General features: G+C 38.2%; 1 protein-coding gene and 1 long non-coding RNA gene across 12 annotated transcripts in view; one reads left to right on the top strand and one right to left on the bottom strand.

The window, feature by feature from the left end:
* Positions 1 to 23,018, bottom strand: part of LOC105487246 (myotubularin related protein 3) — a 141,116-nt gene that overhangs the window by 45,289 nt on the left and 72,809 nt on the right. For 6 of the 11 annotated variants that reach the window (XM_011750645.3, XM_071080372.1, XM_071080373.1 and 3 more), the window contains 2 exons: positions 2,233 to 2,322; positions 1,587 to 1,703 (listed from right to left, as the gene is read on the bottom strand). In XM_011750645.3, the coding sequence (XP_011748947.2) occupies positions 1,587 to 1,703; positions 2,233 to 2,322 (207 nt within the window). Of the gene's footprint in view, positions 1 to 1,586; positions 1,704 to 2,232; positions 2,323 to 9,698; positions 9,786 to 23,018 lie in introns of all 11 variants that reach the window. The other 5 variants (XM_011750650.3, XM_011750651.3, XM_011750652.3 and 2 more) reach the window with 1 other exon arrangement.
* On the top strand, positions 923 to 21,600 carry LOC112427632 (uncharacterized). Its single transcript, XR_003019328.2, has 4 exons — positions 923 to 954; positions 8,836 to 9,009; positions 15,900 to 16,029; positions 21,571 to 21,600. It is a non-coding gene; the product is annotated as an uncharacterized lncRNA (long non-coding RNA).

Genomic DNA, 23,018 nt, shown 5'->3' with positions numbered 1-23,018 from the left:
TATGGCTGAAGAGTACAAGGAGGCTGCTTTTACAAGTAAAAAAACGTGAAAATGGGGAAAGGAGGGAAGCTGACAACATTGCAGGGACCAAGGATCACAAACAGCTTCATGCCATGCTAAATAATTTGATCTTCATCATAGAAGCAGTGAAGAAACACTGAAGGGCTTTAAGCTGATGAATGACATGATCAGTTTCATGCTTTCTTTCCGGCAGACCTTATTCTCAAATAGTTCTAAAAATAGTCTCTGAAATACTTGGCCATCAACCAATAAACTGATAAATACAGTATATGAAAAAATGCAATGATATAAAACTATCATTCTCACATGCAATTTAATTATAATTCCAGCAATTCAAACACTGAAAGAACACAAAGTTAAATTGGGCAGTTCTACTGAACATCACTATCATTACTTCCACAGTAGCTGGTGGGGAATTCTCAGTTGCTGGGATTTTATAGGTGTTTCCAGAACCCCTTTCCCCTCCCCATTACGACTACTCAAATCCAAGTGGACCCTTCTGAACAGAGTGCTACATAGTATGAAAGAACAGCATTGGCTCTTTCCTTAATGAATCTGGTGTGTATCTTTAGCTGATAGAAACTGATGTAACTGCTATTATCACGGCCCAAATCTAGAAGCCAGAAGGGATTCAGGCCAAAACTGCTCTTGGACATAAATGCTTAACTACAAAGAACAATGACAGTAACAAGTAAAAAATGTCGACTACCAAAAAAGAAAAAAAAATGACAGCCACTGAGCTTTTCTTTAATTGCTGAGTAAAACAAATGAACAATAGATTTCAAAGAATCCCAAAATGAACCCAAAACACAGTCTGCATGGAATTACAGTTCCGAGCTGTTTTAACGTGTCATAATACACACTTCTCTGTGCTGGAAGTGGAGTGTAGAAAGCCACAACACTGGCAAGTAAAGAAGGAAGAAGGCATTTGCTGTAAGTAAGTAATTTTCAGGCCTTTGTTGCTTTCATTTAAGACTAATGATAGCAGAGCATTGAAAGAACCAGTTCACTGAGAGGACATTCATAACTGAAAAGGGTAAATGTACTCTTGAGAATCAAGAGCCTTCCTTTTCTTCAGTAATACATAGTCCATTATGCAAATAAACATTATACTTAACATCTACACTTATACCACCAAGGAGTCATTAGAGTAACTTCATGCTGTAATGAGTCTGCAGCGAGCTCAAAGTACATCTCATCATTTGACATTAAGGCCCAGGGAATTACCTCAACTGAGGCAGTTGGTAACTACTAAAGATTGAGGAATAAAAGCCTATTCAGCCTTTACACCTTTATAAAGCTTAATGATACAGCATTACCTAGTGCAAATCATTCACTGTTAACTAAACAATGGACACCTCAGCTGACAACTACACACATCATTTTAATCAAGCATAAGAGTTGCTTGCTGACCTAGTGTTCCTTGAGTGCTAAATTAAGTGAGAAAAGCAGAGCACATAATGCTTTCACTCCCAATTCTGTATGCCTCTCCTCTCTTTGAGAGCATTAAATTTGACTTCCTTTCTCCATCTACCTTAGAGGGAGAACAGTTGGTAATCACTTACATTAACAAGAGACTCCTTGAACTTGATGTGAAGTCTGTAATTGGAAAGGGCAATGATGGCATCCTCAGCACGGCCCACAAACTCTGTGCTCTCTCCATGAAGTTCAAGGAAAGGAACCTTCGAAATGAAAGAAACCCTTTAGAGTTCTGAAGCAGTTAAAAAAAAAAAAAAAGGCTTCAAACATTAGTTGGCTGAATGGATGGTAAATCCTCTGCCACTGAAGTTGAAAACACAGCACGTAAGTAGACAAGGAACCTAAAGAGGATGGGTTTATACCCACCTAATTCAAATATATCTAGTTATTCAAATTCTGAACTAATAAAGGAATGATACAGAGAAGATCATCTTAAACAGTGGATTCCCAGGAAATAAGTCTGGCTAAAATGAGATGTTTTCCAGCTTGCATTTCTTTCTTTCCTTTCTTTCTTTCCTTTCTTTCCTTTCTTTCCTTTCTTTCCTTTCTTTCCTCTCTTTCTCTCTCTCTCTCTCTCTCTCCCTCCCTCCCTCCCTCCCTTTCTTTCTTTCTTTCTTTCTTTCTTTCTTTCTTTCTTTCTTTCTATCTATCACATTACACTTCAATCCATTAACTCTGCTATACAGTTAATGCTAAATAAATATTTTATATTTAAAAGTGGCCTATAATTACCTGAAGATTCTCATCCTCCCGGATCAGCTGCTTCCTGGGAAAGATCTGATTGGCCTGGATGCACTCAAGGCTGTGCCGAGTCTCTTCATCCTGGAAAAGTCCAAAACCTTAAAATAATTTCAAAGCTTCTAATCATCCATATTTGGTTTTTCTGCCATGTCTGCTAGTATAATCACAATGAAAGTACGAAGACCAAGGTGAACAGGCAGAAAAGCTCAAGGAAACAATACTGATCTTAAAGTTTTTTATCCATTATATTAGGTACAACTGGTCTGAAAGCACATTAATGCAAAAAAAGAAAAAAAAAATGTCAGAGTTTAGAATATTTCTTTTAGGCACTAACAGGTTTGTTAATACATTTCTTCTTCTTCTTCTTTTTTTTTTTTAAAGACAGAGTCTCACTCTGTCACCCAGGCAGTGGTGCACTGGTAGTGTAGTGCACAGGTAGTGTGGTGGTGTAATCTCGGCTCATTGCAACCTCGGCCTCCCAAGTTCAGGCAATTCTCCTGCCTCAGCTTCCTGAGTAGTTGGGACTGCAGGTGTGCCCCACAACGCCTGGCTACTATTTTTTGTAGAGACGGGGTTTTGCCATGTTAGTCAGGCTAGTCTCCAACTCCTGGCCTCAGGTGATACAGCTGCCTCAGCCTCCCAAAGTGCTGGAATAACAGACCTGAGCCACTGTGCCCAGCCCCACATTACTTTTAAGAGAAACCAAGATATAATGCTTTTTTCTCTTTAAGTTACAATCTTAAATTATTTGAGAGATACATACTGAAATATTTAAAAATGAAAGGTGACATTTGAAATTTGCTTCAAAATAACTGGGGCGGGAGTAAGGAAGAAGTGGGACGTAAGTGAAACAGGACTACCTATGAATTAATAATTCATAAAACTGGGTGAGAGTTCATTATCTCTATCATTGTGTCTACTCTGGTTATATGTGAAATTTTCATAATAGAAAGCTTGAAAACAATTTCTAAGAAAAAGTAAGCTTAAGAACTGAATTTCCCAAGTTGAAAATATTTGAAAGACTATCCTTCATTTATTCTGCCTTATATTACAAAATGTATTTCTGATAAGACAATTTCAAAAGAAGCAGCAATAAATTCTCATCTAGATGCATGTGAATCGAATTACAATTTGTATTAAAAAGTAATCTTTTGCATTATGAATTTTTATGGTATAGGAAGACATGAGAAAAATGTCATCTATTAGAAAGCCTGACTAAATTATAATAGAATCTGTTTACACAGCAATTTTTTTTTTTTTAAAGTCAGGGTTTTGCTCTGTCACTCGTGTTGGAGTGCAGTAGCACAATTACAGCTAACTGTAACCTCCAACTCCTGGGCTCAAGTGATCCTCCAGCCTCAGCCTCTCAGGTATCTGGGACCACAGGCACCCACCACCATGCCAGACTAATTTTATTTTCAGTAGAGAAAAGGTCTCGTTATATTGCCCAGGTTGGTCTCAAACTCCTGGGCTCAAGTGATCCTCCCACCTTAGCCTCCCAAAGTGCTGGGATTACAGGTGTGAGCCATCAAACCCAGCCCCACACAGCAATTTTTAAAAGAGCAAAAGCCACATCATGTTCAACTGACAGCATTAAGAATTATAACCAGTGGTTACTGGCTGCTTCTGTATATACTACTTAACACAATTCCAATAATTTTATAAATCCTCCCCCAAAAAGTTTTTCCTCTTATCTATAAACAACACTTAAGGTTTTACTAACAGCAACCATAATCATAAAATGGTAATACTCTACACTAGCAAAATTCTCAAAATGAAGTCCACAGACTCTGAGATGCTTACAAGGGCCCTGCGAGATCAAAACCTTCCCAATAATATGATATTATTGCCTTTCTTCACCGTATTGACATCTATACTAATAGTACAAAAAATAACTGGTAGGTAAAACTGCTGGTACCTTAGCACAACTGAGGCAGTGGTACCAATTTCATAAGAATGACCTTGATAAAACAAGGAAATATTATAAATTCTATTTATTAAATCCTGACCATTAAGTAGAAGTCTTTTTTACAGAGGAAATACAAGTAAAACACCTCTGACGCACGGTGCAGTATTATGGTGTCAAGAGGTAAAGCACTTGTGCAAATGCTTCAATTAAGAGATGAATTAGCCATTTTTTTCACTGAATATCATTCTTAATTGGAAGAACAACTGATGGAAAAACTATGTAATACAGACTTGGACATCTGGCAGGCCTTTTTTCCAAAAGACAGTATTAGGAAAAAAACAATAACAACAAAAGATAGTATTAGTTGCCAATAATAAAGCTTTTGTGCAAAAATTAGATTTTGGAAAACCTCTCATCTCCCACCATGAACTTTATAGCTTCCCAGTACTTAGGACTTTTATCTTTAAAGTGGAGGTATTACCAAGTGTGATTTTAAAAAAACATACACACTATAATAAAATATGTCAACTTTTGAAGATCTGCCTCAATGAATGAACCCATTATTTTCCTAATGACCAATGCATGATGTTACAAAAATCATATGTGAATAAAGATTCACTCGAAGTGCAAGACAGACCAACAGTTTTAATGTAATATAATACAAAAAGTTCACTGATATGGTTTCAGATTCTATACTGCAACTAACCTTTAAAGAACCACCACTGACCAGGCACCGTGGCTTATACCTGTAATCTCAGCACTTTGGGGGGCTACAGTGGGCAGATTGCTTGAGCCCAGGAGTTCAAGACCAGCCTGGGTAACACGGTGAAACCCCAACTCTACAAAAAACAGAGAAATTAGATGGGCACAGAGGCACATGCCTGTAGTCCCAGATACTGAAGAGGCTGAGGTGGGAGGATCAACTGCACCTGAGGAGGTAGGAGAGTACAGTGAGCTGTGATTGCGCCACTACACTCAAGCCTGGGCAACAGAGCAAGACCTTGTGTCAAAAACAAACAAAAAAACACACCACTTGTCAAGTATTAAAGAAAAATATAAATTATCTGGGAAAACTGAAAATACTCTTCCCTTTTGTAACTACTTTTCTAACTACGTATCTGCCTGAGGCTGCATTTTCTTCCTATATTTCAAAGAAAACATTGTAACACACTAAATGACAAATATGAGAATTCACCTGTCATCTATTAAGCCAAATATTAAAGAGATTTGCAAAAATGTTAACGCTAAAACTAATTATCTTTGGATGAGGAAAAAATATTTTTCATCAAAAAATGTTATTTATGCTACCATAATTGGCTTGTTGTTACTTTTAAATGAATTTATGAGCATTTTAAAGATTTCTCAGTTTTATTTTCTAATATGGTATAAATAGACATAACCCACATAAACAAACCCTCCTGGGGGTACCTCAATAATTTACGAATGTAAAAAGAGGTCTGGAAACCATCAGAGCTGCTTGTCTACTATACTCTAACACTAAATACCAATTAAAGCTGCTTCACTCCAAAAGTCAGGTTTTTCCTAAAACCATTCTCCTAGTGCTATCTATGAAAGATGAGCCATGATTGCACCACTGCTCTCCAGCCTGGGTGACAGAGTGAGATACAGTCTCCAAAAAAAGAGACAAAATTAAAGATGTGAAGAATCTTGAATTTAGGGAGATTTTTCTCATAAACCAATATGGGATAGTAAGGAAATGCTATATAAACATGGAGGGGAGCAAAAATCTTATATAAAAGTATACTTTTAACATTATCTTCTCAGCATCACATTAACTAGCTTTTTACCTCACATAAATTCATAAGACCTAGACTTTTATTCTCTGTAAGGTCATTTTACAGAGGTACCCATTATTAATCTTTAAGTGATTCCCTGACCTAGTTTTCTGCTGACTTTTAGCACAGAATTGAAATAACGTAGCAGGCTTGTAAAGAACAAAAAGAAGCCATTTACCTATTCACTCTTGCTGGCACACTCACCAGGGTGCTAATCCAGACCAATATATATCACCAAAATAGCTACTGAAAACTGAAAATGGATGATTTTCAACATAAAACAACTGAAAATTAGGCCAGCAAGGCAAGAATGAAATACCTATTTTTCACAAATCAAACAAATGTTCTTTTTAAAAGCTATTGTCTCAGTTCACATTACCTGTAAAACTTCAGAACTTTTCTCCCCTTGTACACAAAAATACATTTATTCCAAAAGGAATAACATTAGGACTCACTGAATCTAGGGGACTGGTGATCCCATGTGGCTGAACAGTTGAATTTAGCAGTTGAATTAGCCTGAATTTATTATAGTTTCTGTGAGTTTCATAGGTGAAGAAGGCCAAACTTGAGATGGTTAATAAGGTGAGAAGTTAGAAGGAGACAAACTGGGAAATGTTGGCCTGGTAACAGTTTTGGAAACAAATTTATCATAGGCTATAAGCAGTAACTTATTAAAGAGATGTATTCCATGTCATTAACTTCCTGGTACTGCTGAGGAACACCAGGCATTGTGGCATCTGGCACTTCGTAGTCTCCATCCACCTCCACAAAGTCAGTGGGGTCATTCACAAAATACTGAAAAAGGGCCAGTCACCACAGTTCCAGACTAGTTTCTGCTACTGGCTAAATTATGCAGCTAGGAGAGGAAAGTACATGCCTCAGAGCAGAAGTCAACCATAGAGATAAATATTTTAAGTACATGGGAAGGGCCGGGTGTGGTGGTTCACGGCTGCAATCCCAGCACTTTAGGAGACTGAGACAGATGGCTCACCTGAGGTCAGGAGTTCGAGACCAGCCTGACAAACATGGTGAAACCCCGTCTCTACTAAAATACAAAAATTAGCTGGGCGTGGTGGCAAGCGCCTGTAATCTCAGCTACTCAGGAGGCTGAGGCAGGAGAATCGCTTGTAACCAGGCGGGGGAGGTTGCAGTGAGCCAAGATCACGCCATTGCATTCCAGCCTGGACAACAAGAGCGAAACTCCATTTCAAAAAAATACAGTACATGGGAAGGAGAGACTGACGACCAGTCAGTTTATCCTACTAACTGAATTTATATCTAGTGTTCGTGTTTGCAAAGCATAGAAGTGAAAATAATTACCAGTCCTACTGTCATTTCCAGTCATATTCTTAAGACTGGTATTAAAAGACAAACAGTGCATTTCCCTTGATAAAATGCTTGGGATTACTGCCAAAGGGGTAAGGGTAAAAGAAGTCAAATACAAGAATAGTCATGAATTTATGATTACTGCAGCTGAATGATGTGTATATGAGTGCACTGTACTTTTCTTTCTGCATAGGCTTCAGATTTTCCAAAACAAAACATGAAAATATATTTTGCTAATGCTTAACCTCTCAAAGACAGACTCCAATCTCATTTAAGAACCTTTAAGAGTATAAAAGACAGGGGGAAATGTTACTCTCAAATTAGTACAGGGGTTTACATTAAAAACAAAAATAATGTTCAATGCTTCTGAATTATCTATACAAAAACTAAGGATTAAGGACATACACTCTAAATGCTACAATACAGTATAATTAAAATCAATGGTCCAACAACTTGCAGAACGTTTTACAGCTAGTAAAATGATCATTAGGAATCCAAAGAATCAACATGGGAGAATGTTTAATTCATTAAGTGAAACAAGCAAAATAGAAAATTACTGTATCATTCTAACTATATAAAACATATATATGAGACATGAACTAGTTAGAAAGGAATATAATCGACGGGGCACGGTAGCTCACGCCTGTAATCCCAGCACTTTGGGAGGCTGAGGCGGGCAGATCACCTGAGGTCAGGAGTTCGAGACCAGCCTGGCCAACATGGCAAAACCCCATCTCTACTGAAAATACAAAAATTAGCCAAGCATGGTGGCAGGCGCCTGTAAATTCCAGCTACTCAAGAGGCCGAGGCACAAGAATCGCTTGAACCCAGTAGGCCGAGGTTGCAGTGAGCCGATATTGCACCACTGCACTCCAGCCTGGGCAACAGAGCAACTCTGTCTCAAGAGAAAAGAAAAAGGAATACAACCATGGGTTCTGACGGTAGAATTATAAATGAGGATTTGTAAAAACTTGTTACAACATTACTTTATGAGAAATTAAACAAAAACAAAAGATACATACATTGCCATGCTACTCCCCAACTAGTACACACAGAAGCAACTCCCGAGCATTGTCTACAGCATCAGGCCAGGGACAACACCAGGAAGACTTTCTGCTACGCACCATGGAGAGCCCAGCAGCACCAGGAAGAGGACCACACTGTTACTAGCTGTGTGGTATACAATGAAGGACAAATCCTCAATACAGAACAGAGCTGCTTTCATAAGCCCATCATTTGTTTATTCATTAGCACTGGCTGAAATACTAAACAAGCACTTTTTCAATTCATTGAAAACTCTGTCGGAAAACCAATAAAGTATAATGAAGAAATAACAGAAAAAGTTCAATGTTTAGGTATAAGATAAATCATAAAGTTGTAATGCCCACAAACTAAGAAAAAACTGGCATGCCTTTAAGATAAGGGCAGTTACCTTTCTCTTCCTTTTAATATGACATTTCTGCACAACTAGTTTGTTTTTTTAATTTTGAAATGCATTTTCCATACATCCCTAATGAAGCTTGAAATTAACATAGCCTTTTCAATTCCTTCTCTGTGCATCAGCATAAAACAGAGTTTGGATCTAGGAAACATCACAAGGTAGAAGAAGGACAATATTACAGAGGACCATTTCTTTTTCAAGCCTTGAAGCACTGTTTACATTTCCTCGGGATTGATGAAAATGTGGCTGGCTCGTTGTTCCATCTTCTCTGCTTGAGCTGGGCCCCAAAATGGCCCGTAAGTCATTAAATTGTCCATTAAATTCTCTTTCTGGTTAAAGATACAGGAGGGGGTGTGCAGGGCTGCTCCACCTACTATGGGATCAAAATATTGCCTTAAAGAGACAGAACAGGGAAGGTAGGGAATTGCTTCCATAAATTCATAAAGCATATATGCTATGTGAAGTAATACATATGTTAATTAGCTTGATTTTGCCATTCCACAAGGTATATATATATTTCAAAACATTATGTTTTACACAATACATACATAATTTGTCAATTTAAAACATTTTTAAAATATGCAGATTACCATCTTACAATTTGTCTACAAACACACACACACATATACAAAGTTTTCACTACATGCTACTTCCTAGAAAAGGAATTAAAAACCTGGAGTCCAAGAACTGTATGTTTTAGTCTTGATTCCATTTGCTTGCTGACTGAAAAATAAGAGACAATATCTAGCTCACAGGATTAAAGTTAATAGAAATGAAACTGCTCTGTATATTGGAGTATTCTGTAATTATTACCACTAAGTAAACAAGAAAAGAAAGGAGACAAGATCTGGGAAAGGAAAAGAAATAATTTCTTACAAAAACAAAAATGGGTAAGTATGAATTTATTAGTGTTCACTTAATTGTCAGGACAGAGGTTTTTTTTTTTGTTTTGTTTTGTTTTTTACTCTTATTTGCTTGTACTTACCATGACAGGAGGCCCAGATTAGGAGAAGAAATCCCCGTCCCTTCTTCAGTGTCCAACAAGGCTCTCTTCTTTCCCTTATGGTGAGGTCTTTGAGGGTGGGGGAAAAAAAGAAAAAAAAAAGGAGGGGGAAGGCAAAATTGGCAATAGTTTTTCCCCTAATCGGCCATATCCTAATAAAGGTATTATATATACACGCAGGCCTAAGAAGCTGATCAGAGTCAGCCAAGAAAAAGTTGATTATCACCCAGCCAATTCCTACTAGTCAAATTCCAATTTGACAATTCCTTTGTAAAAATCCTGTTAGTCTTAACCTGTTTCTGCAAAAACAGTATCAAAGGCTAACATTCCTAATGTTCATAGTAAAACAAAAAATAGCACAAAACTTTGATGAATAAAGCAACAATTAAAATCAACCTGCAGGCCAGGCAAGGTGGCTTATGCCTCTAATCCCAGCACTTTGGAAGGCTGAGGCAGATGGCCTGAGCTCAGGAATTCAAGACCAGCCTGGGCAACAGAGTGAAACTCAGTCTCTAAAAAATAAAATAAAATAAAAAAATAAATTTTTAAAAGCTGGTCATGGCAGCACATGCCTGTAGTCCCAGCTACTCAGGAGGCTGAGGTGGGAGATTAACTGAGCCTGGAAGGTCAGGGCTGCAGTGTGCTGTGATTACACCACCGCACTCTAGCCTGGGCAACAGAGCAAAACCTTGTCTCAAAAAAATAAAGTCAACCTGCAAATGCAAAATCATTATTCTTGTAGTATTTTAGGATGTTTTTGCGGTTATCTCTAAATTCAAAATGGATCCCTTATCTGAGGAAACCAAACTGACTTATGAGCAAAATAGGAAAAATAAATTTGCCTTATTACCCAAATATTCTACGTTCTTCTAAAAACTTATAATCTGTACTAATATCTTTACCTGGTTTTATAAAGAACAAAAAAGGAGTAAAGAATACCCAACGAGAAACCCAAAGATAGGCTTATACAGAGTAAGTAAGTTGCTCTTTTCTTTGAACAGTCTCATGCAAAACCAACATTTCTAGCTTGCTAAGCTTCTGTAACAGGATATTTCAGGGAGCTTGGGCTTCAACGTGCGGCATAAAACTCTTTCAAGGGCAATGTAAGCAAGGGAACAGAGAACATCAAAGCAGTAGCAGGCCCAAATCGTGTTGAGGCGTTTTGAGCAGAGGACTGGCAGGAGATGACTTAAAGAATCATTTTGGGCTGGGCATGGTGGCTCATGCCTGTAATCTCAGCACTTTGGGAGGCCAAGGCAGGCAGATCATGAGGTCAGGAGTTCGAGACCAGCTTGGCCAACATAGTGAAACCCTGTCTCTACTAAAAATACAAAAACTTAGCAGGGCATGGTGGTGTGTGCCTGTAGTCCCAGCTACTCAGGAGGCTAAGGCAGGAGAGTAACATGAACCTGGGAGGCGGAGGTTGCAGTAAGCTGAGATTGCACGGCTGCACATCTAGCCCAGGCGACAGTGTGAGACTCTGTCTCGACAAAAAAACAAAAACAAAAAAATCATTTTGGCTGTTGGGCAAGGGAATAGTCAAGGCTACTGGGAGTAAGGGGGAAAGGAAGACCAATTAGAAGGCATCAATCCCAGCAAGAGAAAATATAGCAATGAAAAGGTAGTAGAGATAGAAGTGGTGAGATGTCACTGATTCTGGATATACTTTGAAAATACTGCCCATAGGATTTGAGTTGATGAATTAAATAGGACAGAAAAAGAGAAGTCAAGCTTTTCGTGTCAGCAACCAGAAGCAAGGATTTTCTATTTATTGATGAAGGGCATTGTGAGAAAAATTGATTCTTCTCATGCCATGCAGAGACAGCTCCACGGACAAGGAACAAGAAATTAAAAGTTTCCATTTTAGACACATTATGTTTGAGAACCTATCATATCTAAACAAAGATGCCCAGTAAAGTGCTAGTTAAACCAGACTGAAGATCAAGAAGATAGAGTCTAGAGATATAAACATAAATGGGAGACATCAGTGTGTGAATGGCATTAAAGCCAAACGCAGGAGCAAGTATAAATGGAGAGGGTAAAGATGACTAAGGACAGGGGTTTTGGGTACGCCATTTTTTAGAGGCTGGAAGGAATAGGAAGAACCTTACGGTTCAGTAACAAACCAAGTTGGAGTCATCATTCTTACCCCTCTTCAAACCAAGCCTAACTTTTGTGATTTGGCCTAGCTCAAGAACTGAAACTAATGCAAAATCATCTTATTTATTCATTCTTTTCAATAAATATTTATTCAGTATTATTCAATATTTACTACACTCCATGCACTGTTGTAGACTTTGGGGAGACCATTGTGAACAAAAATTCATGGAACTTAATTTTATTTTTGGTCTTTCTCATTAGAAACAGATAACTAATGTTAGGCAGTAGGCAACTGCTGGAAAGAAAATAAAGCAGGGTTTGGTGATGGTGTAACAGAGTGCTATTTTAGATAGGTAAAGATGTGCAAAAAGGCACCTGTTGGAGTTAATTAAAAAGGAGAAGGGCAAAGGCAAAGAAAATGTGAGGGTATGACCTTATTAAAAGAACTGGATACTGTTATAAAGAACTTTTTCAAAAAAGAAACACACTGAATTATTTTTAAAAAACTGTCCTAAAATTTTATAAAAGGTATTTGTGTTTTAGAATAAAATTTCTAAAGATAGCATCATAGATACACTCAAACTGCTGTACCTTAAACAATTTAAATGGAAGTAAATTTAATGCATTTTGCAAAACTATTAAATAACAAAATATAACTCCAGTGAGGAAGATACTACTGTCAGATGTAGGTGGAATGTGAAGGTGAAACCCCCATACGCTGCTGGCAGGAATGTAAAGTGGTACGACCTCTGAGGAAAAGTTTGGCAGTTCCCAAAAAAGTTGCAGAGTCATCATATGTCCCATCAGTTCCATTCCTGGGTATATACCTAAGAGAACTAAAAATGTATGTCCACATAAATACTTGTACACAAATGTTCACAACAGCATTATTCATGATGGCCAAAAGTGCAAACAATCCAAATATGCATCAATCAATGAATGGACAAACACAATGTGAATGGATAAACAAAAAATACATACACACACACACACACACAAAATGTATACACAATGGAGTTATCCAGCAATAAAATGGAATAAAATACTGATATATGACACAACATGGATGAAAACATGATAAGTGAAAGAACCTGGGGCACAAAAGGCCATATATTGTTTGATTCCATTTTTTTTTTGTATTTTTTTTTTTTTTAGTAGAGACGGGGTTTCACCATGTTAACCAGGATGGTCTCGATCTCCTGACCTCGTGATCCGCCCGTCTCGGCCTCCCAAAGTGCTGGGATTACAGGCTTGAGCCACCGCGCCCGGCCGTTTGATTCCATTTTTATGAGATGTCCAGAAAAGGTAAATCCACAGAGACAGAAAGCAGATTAGTGGTTGCCAGGAGCTAGGTTGAGGGAAGAATAGGGAGTGGCTGCTAATGGGTATAAGGTACCTTTGCAGGACGATGAAATGTTTGGAATTAGGTAATGGTAATGGTTCTACAACCTTATGACTATACTAAAAACCACTGAATTGTATACTTTAAAAGGGTGGATTTTATGTGATATGACTTATAGTTCCAAAAAAAAAAAACTACAGAGGCCATGTGCAGTGGCTCACTCATAATCCTAGCACTTTGGGAGGCCAGGACAGGAAGACAGCTTGAGCCCAAGAGTTCAAGGCCAGTCTGGGTAACATAGCAAGGCTGTCTCTACTGAAAAAATTTAAAAAAAAAATTAGGTGGTTGTACACACCTGTAGTCCTAGCTACCTGGGAGGCTGATGTGGAAGGATCCCCTGAGCCCAGGAGTTCAAGGCTGCAGTGAGCTATGATTATGCTACTGCATTCCAGCCTGAGTGACAGAGCAAGACCATGTCTCTAAAAAACATGTGCATGTGTGCACGCACACGCACGCACACACACACACCCGCCCCTCAAGGTGAAGAGTAACAATATAATCAAACTCTTCATAAAATAAAAAAAAAAAAAAAAACCCGCTGCAAAAAAGTTAACAGTATCAACCCAGCAGCAATGAGCATTCTAAGCCCCTAGACTATGGTCCCTGAAGACTAATTCCCACTTCAAAAGGAGATGGGGCATCTGAAAAAAAACATAGCCAATTCCAGGTCTAGAACAGAAAATGTACAATTTGATTCTGAAACATCGTATTAAACTGGAAAGTAAGAAACATATAAAAGACTACTGAGGGTAAGTCAAAAATAATTGGGAGTCAATTTGAAGAGACTCACTAGCTAAAAAGGAAACAATTTGAGCAAAAATGGTTAAATGCAATGGATTGGGTTTCAGTATGTTTAAATATGAGTTCATGAAGAAATATTCTCTCTCACAAACACACACACAGACACACACACACTCCCCTACAAGTCACCAGTGGAAGATGTTAAGGAACTAACCTTTTATTTTTGAAAACTAGCAAGTAAGGGAAAAGAATCAAGTATTTATCCTGCCTTTCTTACACAAAATGAGCTAGTATAGAATCAAGTAGTTGATGAGGGAAGAATTCTACCTAATATACAAAGACGACAGAATTTGGTAGTATTATTTTACAACTGCTAATGAAATATAAAACGCAAATAATAATCTAGTCTATGGAAAACTACAGGAAAATAACCCCTATTCTTTAAGTAAATAGCAAAACAAAAGATCGACATAGAAGGGAAACCTACAGAATTAAAAGAGACTTAAGTGACCATGTCACTTAAGTGACTGCAATATATAGATCTTATTTGGATCCTTATTCAAAGTATAAGTTGAGCCATCTATTAGGGAAATCTGACCACATACTAAATATCTGATGATATTAAGGAATTATTAATTTTCTATATGATTGACAATGTTAGTGTGGTTATAGGTTTTTGTGTGTGGTTATGGGTTTTTAAAAATAATTTATCTTTTAACTATAAAATACATAAAGTTATATACCAAGGAGTAGGAAGAATGAGTAGGAGTACCTCTGAAATAAGATGGGTCATGACTTGGTAACTTTCAAAGACCAGTGAGATAAGTTAATGGAGATTTATTAAACGATTTTCTCTACTTTAATATATTTGAAATTTTCACATAATAAAGTTTTTTTTTTAACCATAATGGCAATTCTTCTACCTCAAAACCTCCAGTTATTGAAGAATTAAAGAGTCAGAGTTTAAGCTGTCATAAAACCATTGTTTATACAGTAAGCCTATCAATATGCACTGCTATGTCCTTCAGTTTTTCAGAGAAAAACTCACAAGTATCCCAGATGTCCCAACTAAAATGTATTCATCTGCAGTGACACTGAACTAGAAATCAAATTCCAATTACAAAATAAACTCTCAATCTGCAGTCACATTATTTATATATATATATATATATACACACATACATATATATATACACACACACACATAAGCTACCTTCCCAGTCGAATCTAATTTGTTTCGCTTTGTTTTTGAGACAGAGTCTCATCTATCACTCAGGCTGGAGTGCAGTGGTGCGATCTCAGCTCACTGCAACCTCTGCCTCCCGAGTTCAAGTGATTCTGGTGTCTCAGCCTCTCAAGTAGCTGGGATTACACGCATGTGCCACCATGCCTGGCTCATTTTTGTATTTTTAGTAGAGACAGGGTTTCTCCATGTTGGCCAGGCTGGTCTTGAATTTCTGGCCTCAAGTGATCTGCCTGCATTGGCCTCTGAAAGGGCGTGAGCCACCACACCTGGCCTACTCTAATTTTTTAATGAGTACAGAAATACCAAGACAGAGATTTGCCACTTGGCATTAAAAGTCTCAATTTAAATAAAGTCTTCACCCAGAAATAAGGCCTTCCATTTCTATAACAAATAGACTGTAAAATGATGTTCTGCCCTTCAGTCAGTCAAAATTTACCAATAATCTACTATGTGTTACACAGTATGACACGGTGTTAGCTCTGCATTAATTCGACTTATATACCACTGCAGAAGACAGAAAAAGATGGTAATAATTACAAATTGTGCTAAATGTGATAAAGTAAACAAACGGGATGCTGAGACAGGGACTGGGGATTGGGGGTACCAAAGACCTACTTTAGGTAAAGTGATCAGAAAAGACTACTCTGTGGGGCAAGGCCAGTTTCTAACATACAGAACTGCATGTGTTCCTCAGACAGGAAAGACCTTGATAATTCTGAAGAACTAAGAGGAGGAAACCATTGTAGCTAAACTGTACTGAATCAGAAAGAAGAGTGGCACAACTTGAAGTTGGAGAAATGTACAAGGAAAAGATCACGTGAACAGTAAGTTTAAAATACAGTCCAAATACAACAGGGAGCCATTGACAGGTTTTAAATAGCAGAGTGACATGATTTGATTTTAAGATCACCCTGGTTGATGTGGGGTGAATGGATTAAAAGAGAAAAAGAATGAAGAAGAGAACTAGGAGACAATTACAGTAAGAGACCAGTGGCTTGATTTAGAATGGAGGCAGTACAGATAAAAGCCTAAGTATGTGAAATATATCCTGGTGTATAGGTTTAGGTAGAGGCCTGGATGTGGCAGCAAAGGGAGATTAAAGAATTTACAGTCCAGAGGAGATAAGAAAAGAGTTAACATAGCTGAAAGTAAGAGGAAGTGCTTTAAGTATCTGAGAAAAGTTAAAATTGCTATAGGAATTTCAAATCCATAAGAAAAAGCCAAGATCACAGGAAACTGTGCAACCACTCAGAATCAAGTACCTGCTAAAGGTTCCTTTTAAAACTAGAAAGAGCATTAGACCAGTCTGGGTATTATGTAAAACAACAAACAAAAAAACACTACAAATAGCAGATGTGACCAACCCTTAGGAAATATTCAGGGTTCATTACAGCACCTGACTTGCAAAATGTGAACCCCACAGTGGTAGTTATACCAACAGCACAAAAGGAAGAAATTGAGTCATTACTGTTTAGTCTGATAAGCAGTGTAATACTTAAACTTTTTAGTTATACTAATAATGCATGAGCTCAGTGAATTTTTAAGATACAGGTGTAAAAAGTAAACAAGTAATATCATACACTGCTGGTGAGAATGTAAAATAGTGCGGCCTCTTTGAAAAATAGCCTGAGAGTTGCTCAATTAAACACAGAGTTACCATTTGACTCAACAATTTTACTTCTAGGTATATATCCAAGAAAACTAAAACATACGTCCATGTAAAATCTTGTAAATACATGTTTATAGTAGATTTATTCAAAATAGCCCAAAGGTGGGATGGGCTATTTTGAAGTATTAGTACTTCACTTCCTCTTTTTCTTTTTTGAGACAGGATCTCACTCTTTGTCACCCAGGTTGCTGGTGTGCAGTGGCATGAAGATCTTGGCTCACTGAAACCAAATGTCCATCGACAGATGGATGAATAAACAAAATGTGGCATATCTAAACAACGGAAAATTATTTGGCCATAGAAAGGAATTAAGTGGGCTGGGCATGGTGGCTCACACCTGTAACCCCAGCATTTTGGGAGGCTGAAGAGGGTGGATCACAAGGTCAAGAGATCGAGACCATCCTGGCCAACATGGCAAAACCCCATCTCTACTAAAAGTACAAAAATTAGCTGGGCGTGGTGGTACACGCCTATAGTCCCAGCTACTCGGGAGGCTGAGGCAGGAGAATCACCTGAACCCAGGAGGCAGAGGCTGTAGTGAGCCGAAATCGCACCACTGCACACTCCAGCCTGGCGACAGAGCGAGACTCCGTCTCAAAAAAAAAAAAGGAATTAAGTGGCCAGACACACTGGCTCATGCCTATAATCCCAACACTTTGAAAAGATGTAGTCAGCACACTACTTTTACCCAGGTGTTTGAGACCAGCCTGGGCAATACAGTGAAACCCCATCTCTACAAAAAACACAAAAATTGAGCCAGGTATCGTAAATAGTGGCTCACGCCTGTAATCCCAGCACTTTGGGAGGTCCAGGCAGGTGGATCACTCGAGGCCAGGAGTTTGGGACCAGCCCGGGCAACATGGCAAAACCCCGACTCTATAAAATAATAATAAAATTTAAAAAGATAAAAAATACAAAAACTAGCTGGACGTGCTGGCATGTGCCTGTAGTCCCAGCCACTCGGGAGGCTGAAGTGTGAGGATCACTTGAGCCCAGGATGCAGTGCCGAGGTTTCAGTGAGCCCAGATCTTCATGCCACTGGACACCAGAAGCCTAGGCAACAGAGCGAGACCCTGTCTCAAAAAAAAAAAAAAAAAAAAGAGAAAAAAAGAGAAAGGAATGAAGTACTGATACATGCTTCAACGTGGATGAACCTTGAAAACATTATGTTAAATGATAAAGCCAGTCACAAAAGACCACATATTGTATGATATCATTTATATGAAATGTCCAGAACAGGAAAATCTTAGAAAGTGGATTAGTGGGGGCCAGGAGCTGGGGGAGACTGAGGGGAGAGAGGTTGACAGCTATGGAATACGAAGTTTTGTTTTGTTTTGGAGACAAGGTCTTGCTCTGTTGCCCAGGCTAGAGTTGCAGTGCTGTAATCACAGGATCACGGTTCACAGCAGCCTCGAACTCCTGGGCTCCAGCGATCTTCCTGCCTCAGCCTCCAGAGTAGCCAGGACCACAGGTGCAAGCCACCACACCGGGCTAATTTACTTTTATTTTTGTCGGGGAAAGGGGGAGTCTCACACCATGTTGTCCAGGCTGGTCCCGAACTCCCAGCCTCAAACAATCCTCTTGCCTCGGCCTCCCAAAATGCTGGAATTACAGTCATCAGCCACTACACCTGGCCTGAAAAAGCTCCTAAAATGGACTGTGGTGATGGCTACACAACTTCGTGAATATACTGAGCCAATGAACCGTACACTTTAAATGGGTGAACTGTATAGTATGTGAATTTTATATTAACATATCTGAGTTAAACTTATTTAAAAAAAAAAAAGATTGGTAAACAGAAGTTCGCTTTTCACTCCTTACTGCCCTTTAGTTCCTCTAAATGTAAGTAAAGCAACTGTTAACTATTTCATAAGTCTCTCCAGACAGTTCTCTATGCACACACAGTCAAGCTTCGCTTAACTAAGATGGAGACATGTTCTGAGAAATGCATCATTAGTAGATTTAGCTGTTGTGCAAACATCACAGAGGTATTTATACAAACCTAGATGGGACAGTCTATTACACACCTAGGCTATATGCTATAGCCTGTTGTTCCTAGGCTACAAACCTGCACAGCATGTTACTGTACTGAATACTATAGGCAACTATAACACAGTGCTCCCTATTTGTATATCTAAACATACATAAACAGAGAAGATACAGTAAAAATGATACAAAAGATTAAAATGGTACACATGTATAGGACAACGCTTACCATGAATGGTGCTTGTAGGACTGGCAGTTGCTCTGGGTATGTCAGCGAGTGGTGAGTGAATGTGTGAAGGCCTAGGACATTACTGTATGCTGCTATAGACTTTATAAACACTGTACAACTAGGCTACACTAAATTTATAAAGAAAATAAAGTAATTGTACTAAGACATCATGACAACTACAACTCCACTAGGTGGCAGCTATTTTTCAACTCCATTTTAATCTCTACCACTGTATCTTGGGTCTGTTGGGACTACCACTGTATCTTGGGTCTGTTGCTAACCAAAACATCATTATGTGGCAAATCAGTGTACAAAGACACACATTATCTACCCCCCAAAATGGGTGGGGTGGGAAAGCCATACTGTAGTTTCTTCAGTATACATTCTTCAATTAATATAACAAATCCCTCCTATATCAGTATATACATATGGCAGTTTGGTATTCCATTATACCCCAATGTATCATAACTTAACCATCCATCAATTAGTGAGACATTCAGGTTGTTTCCATTTTTCTATTACCACCAAAAAAGCCACCATAACCACCCTTATCCATATGTATGCACAAGTCACTATTTCTGTAGCCCTAATTATTCTTAAAAATATACTAGGTAAAAGCATATAAATTTGGGGGAGGGGCTGCAGAAGGATTATTGCCAAAGACTGTACATACATACTTTTCTATTTTTAAAAAAAAAACACCAACACTTATTTATCAACTTGCCATAAGTTTTCAGTGTTCTGTAATTTTAGAAGTTAAAATAAAAATATGCCTAAGCATTATCTGTATTAATTCCGAAGTATGTTTATACACATACAAAAAAATCATATAATGGTTGTTAACAATTTACCCCTCTAGGGAAGAGAGTGGGAGCAGCGACTTTCAGTTTTTAAATTTTTAAAACATTTGCAATTAGGATAACAAATTTTTCTACAAAAAAGCTTTTAAACAGAAAACCCAAAACTCAAAGTAAGTTTTAATGAAAGGTTTTCATTTAAACTCAGAGTGTTAAGGCAATAACCTCAAGAAAAACAATCAGGAATGTAAAGCAATGGCTCTCAGGGCTGCCATATACTAACTATGACCTTGACAGCAAATCATACTACCTCTCTGAGCCTCAGTTTCTTCATTGAGAAAATAAGGAGAATAATCATTGCATCAAAGAGTTGTGAGAATTAAGATAGTAATGCATATAACATGCTTAGAATAGTTACTGGCATGTAATAAGCACTTTTTAAGTTAGTATGTACATGTATTCATATATGACAACACACAGTTATATAAAGACTGTACTTCATTAAATGTTTCATTACAGATAATTTGGATAGGACAGTTTCCAACACTGTCTTCTTTTTGTTCACACATATGCACATGCACACTGTTTTTGAACCATTTAAAAGAGGTTTGCATACAAATATCTCTAACTCTTACTATTTCAGTATGTATTTCCTAAGAAAGATAATCTCTTATATAACCACAGTTCTAGTTTCAATTTCAGAAAATTTAACACTGCTATAATAACCTACCATATCTATTCCAATTTTGTCAACGAATCCAATCATATCCTTTATCCTTCACAGCAATATTCCCCCCTTTGGTAAAGGATCTAGTCTGGGATCATATATTGAAGCTATTTTTATATCTCTTTAGTCTCCTTTAATCTGGGGCACATATTAATTAAACAGTATGTTTCCTGGCATCAAAATTAAATACATTCACATCTTTCTCTTCAAACCTAGATCTTGCTTCTTCAGGTAAGAATGTGGCTGGGGCAGTGGCTTACGCCTGTAAGACCAACACCATGGGAGGCTGAGGTGGGAGGATCACTTGAGCCCAGGAGTTCAAGACCAGCCTGAGCAACATAATGAGACCCCCATCTTCACAAAAATAAAAATAAAAACAAATTAGCCCAGCAAGGTGGGACATGCACGTAGTCCCACTTACTCAGGAGGCTGAGGTGGGAGGATCACTTGAGCCCAGGAGATCAAGGCTGCAGTGACCCATGATCACACCACTGCATTCCAACATGGGCAAGAGAGTCAGACCCTGTGTCAAAAAAAAAAAAAAAAAATAACACTTTTACAAATTTACATTATGGCAATACAAATAATAAATGCTACTGAGACAAGTACTATGTTATTACATTTCTGGTCGGCACAGTGGCACACGCCTGTAATCCCAGCACTTTGGGAGTCTGAGGCAGGTGGATCACTGGAGATCAGGAGTTCGAGACCAGCCTGGCCAACATGGTGAAACCCCATCTCTACTAAAAACACAAAAATTAGCCAGGAGTGGTAGAGCATGCCTGTAGTCCCAGCTACTCAGGAGGCTGTGGCAGGAGAATTGCTCGAACCCAGCAGGTGGAGGTTGCAGTGAGCCAAGATCGCACCACCACACTCCAGTCTGGGTGACAGAACGAGACTCTGTCTCAAAATAAATAAATTAATTAATTAAGAAGGATGACTTTTCCTTCTCTACAGATCTAATCTGCAACACTCCCCCACCCCCCCCCCCCCGGCTAAATGAAGATTAAGATTCCTCCAAGCCTCAAGGTGAAATAATCTTTCTTTTCTTAATATATGAGAATTTGACAACTGGAACCTGCATGCTTCTCTCAGCTCCATCATCAGTACCACCCCATGATATGACTTCTCAGAAATCTTTACAGAAACAAAGCAACATTTAATCTTCCTATTGAACGTGGAATCTCATCTTTCAGGCACCTGTTAAAGAGAAATTACTCAATTCCTTACTCAAAAACTAAAACTTATACTTGCAAAAAAGAATACCTCAAGTAATATACTGAGCAATTTGGACTACAAGGGCACAGATTACATATACCCTATGATCCTTCACCATACAGAAAAGTGGGGAAATCAACAAGATTATGCTGACCAATCTCTACTAAAAACAATCTATTCTCCTCCCTTATTCTTATCAAAACAAAAACCCTAGTCAAGAAGAATTTATACTGAGAAGGCACTGGTATCCCAGGACTCTAGGAGTGTTTCCGTGAATTGACAGTTCAAATATGAACATAGTTCTTGCCTTCAAGGGCATTCCCAATCCTGTGGGGATGACAGACAAATATAACTAATAAGACAGAGTATGTCAAAAGATACAGAAATTTAATTCCATGGTAACGCAAAAAGCAGAGAAAGATTCTGAGCTGGACACTTAAGGAAGACTTTCTGGAAGACTCAAGCTTTTAATAACTGAACCAGCCAAATTTTGAGCTACTGAGACTAGGGGAACAGGAATGGCATGGCAGCAGAGTAAGACAAAAAAGCACGTTGGAGAGTATCTGAGAGACAGAAGGTAAGTCAGTGTGGCTACAAGAGATGAACTTGGTACACAGTGAAAACAGGTGAAAAGCTGTTTGAAGCCCACCTGTAAAGAACCTGAAATGTTATGCTAAGGAATCTGATCCTTGTTCTAGAGGCACTGGCAAGGCAACAGTTCCTGAACAAGGAAATGATCTGGATTTAGGAACTTAAAACCAAGGCAATAACTTGTCTTCTAATAAAACTGTACTATAGTTCCCTAAATTAAACAGGTAGCAGAAACAAGAGGCAGTAAAAGATTTACATAGTAAGAGACACACAAAGGTCTATGAAAAGGGACAAGGTTTGGCAGCCATACTGGAGAAAGAACTCGCAAATTTTTCAGAACTTGTTTTTCTCATTAAAATTCACATTTGCACTACAGTAATCCCCTGCCTTATCCTCAGGGAATATGTTCCAAGACCCCCTGTGGATCCCTGAAATTACAAGTAGTACTGAAAACTATATATATAGTTTTTCCACTACATATGTACCTATGATAAAGTTTTATTTATAAATTAGAAACAGTGAGAGATTAACAACTAATAACATAGAACAAGCAACAATACACTGTAATGAAAGTTATATGAATGTGTGGTGTCTCT

Source organism: Macaca nemestrina, chromosome 15 (genome assembly GCF_043159975.1).
Source record: "Macaca nemestrina isolate mMacNem1 chromosome 15, mMacNem.hap1, whole genome shotgun sequence".
Lineage (NCBI taxonomy): Eukaryota > Metazoa > Chordata > Mammalia > Primates > Cercopithecidae > Macaca > Macaca nemestrina.
This window is presented reverse-complemented; position numbering and strand designations above follow the sequence as displayed.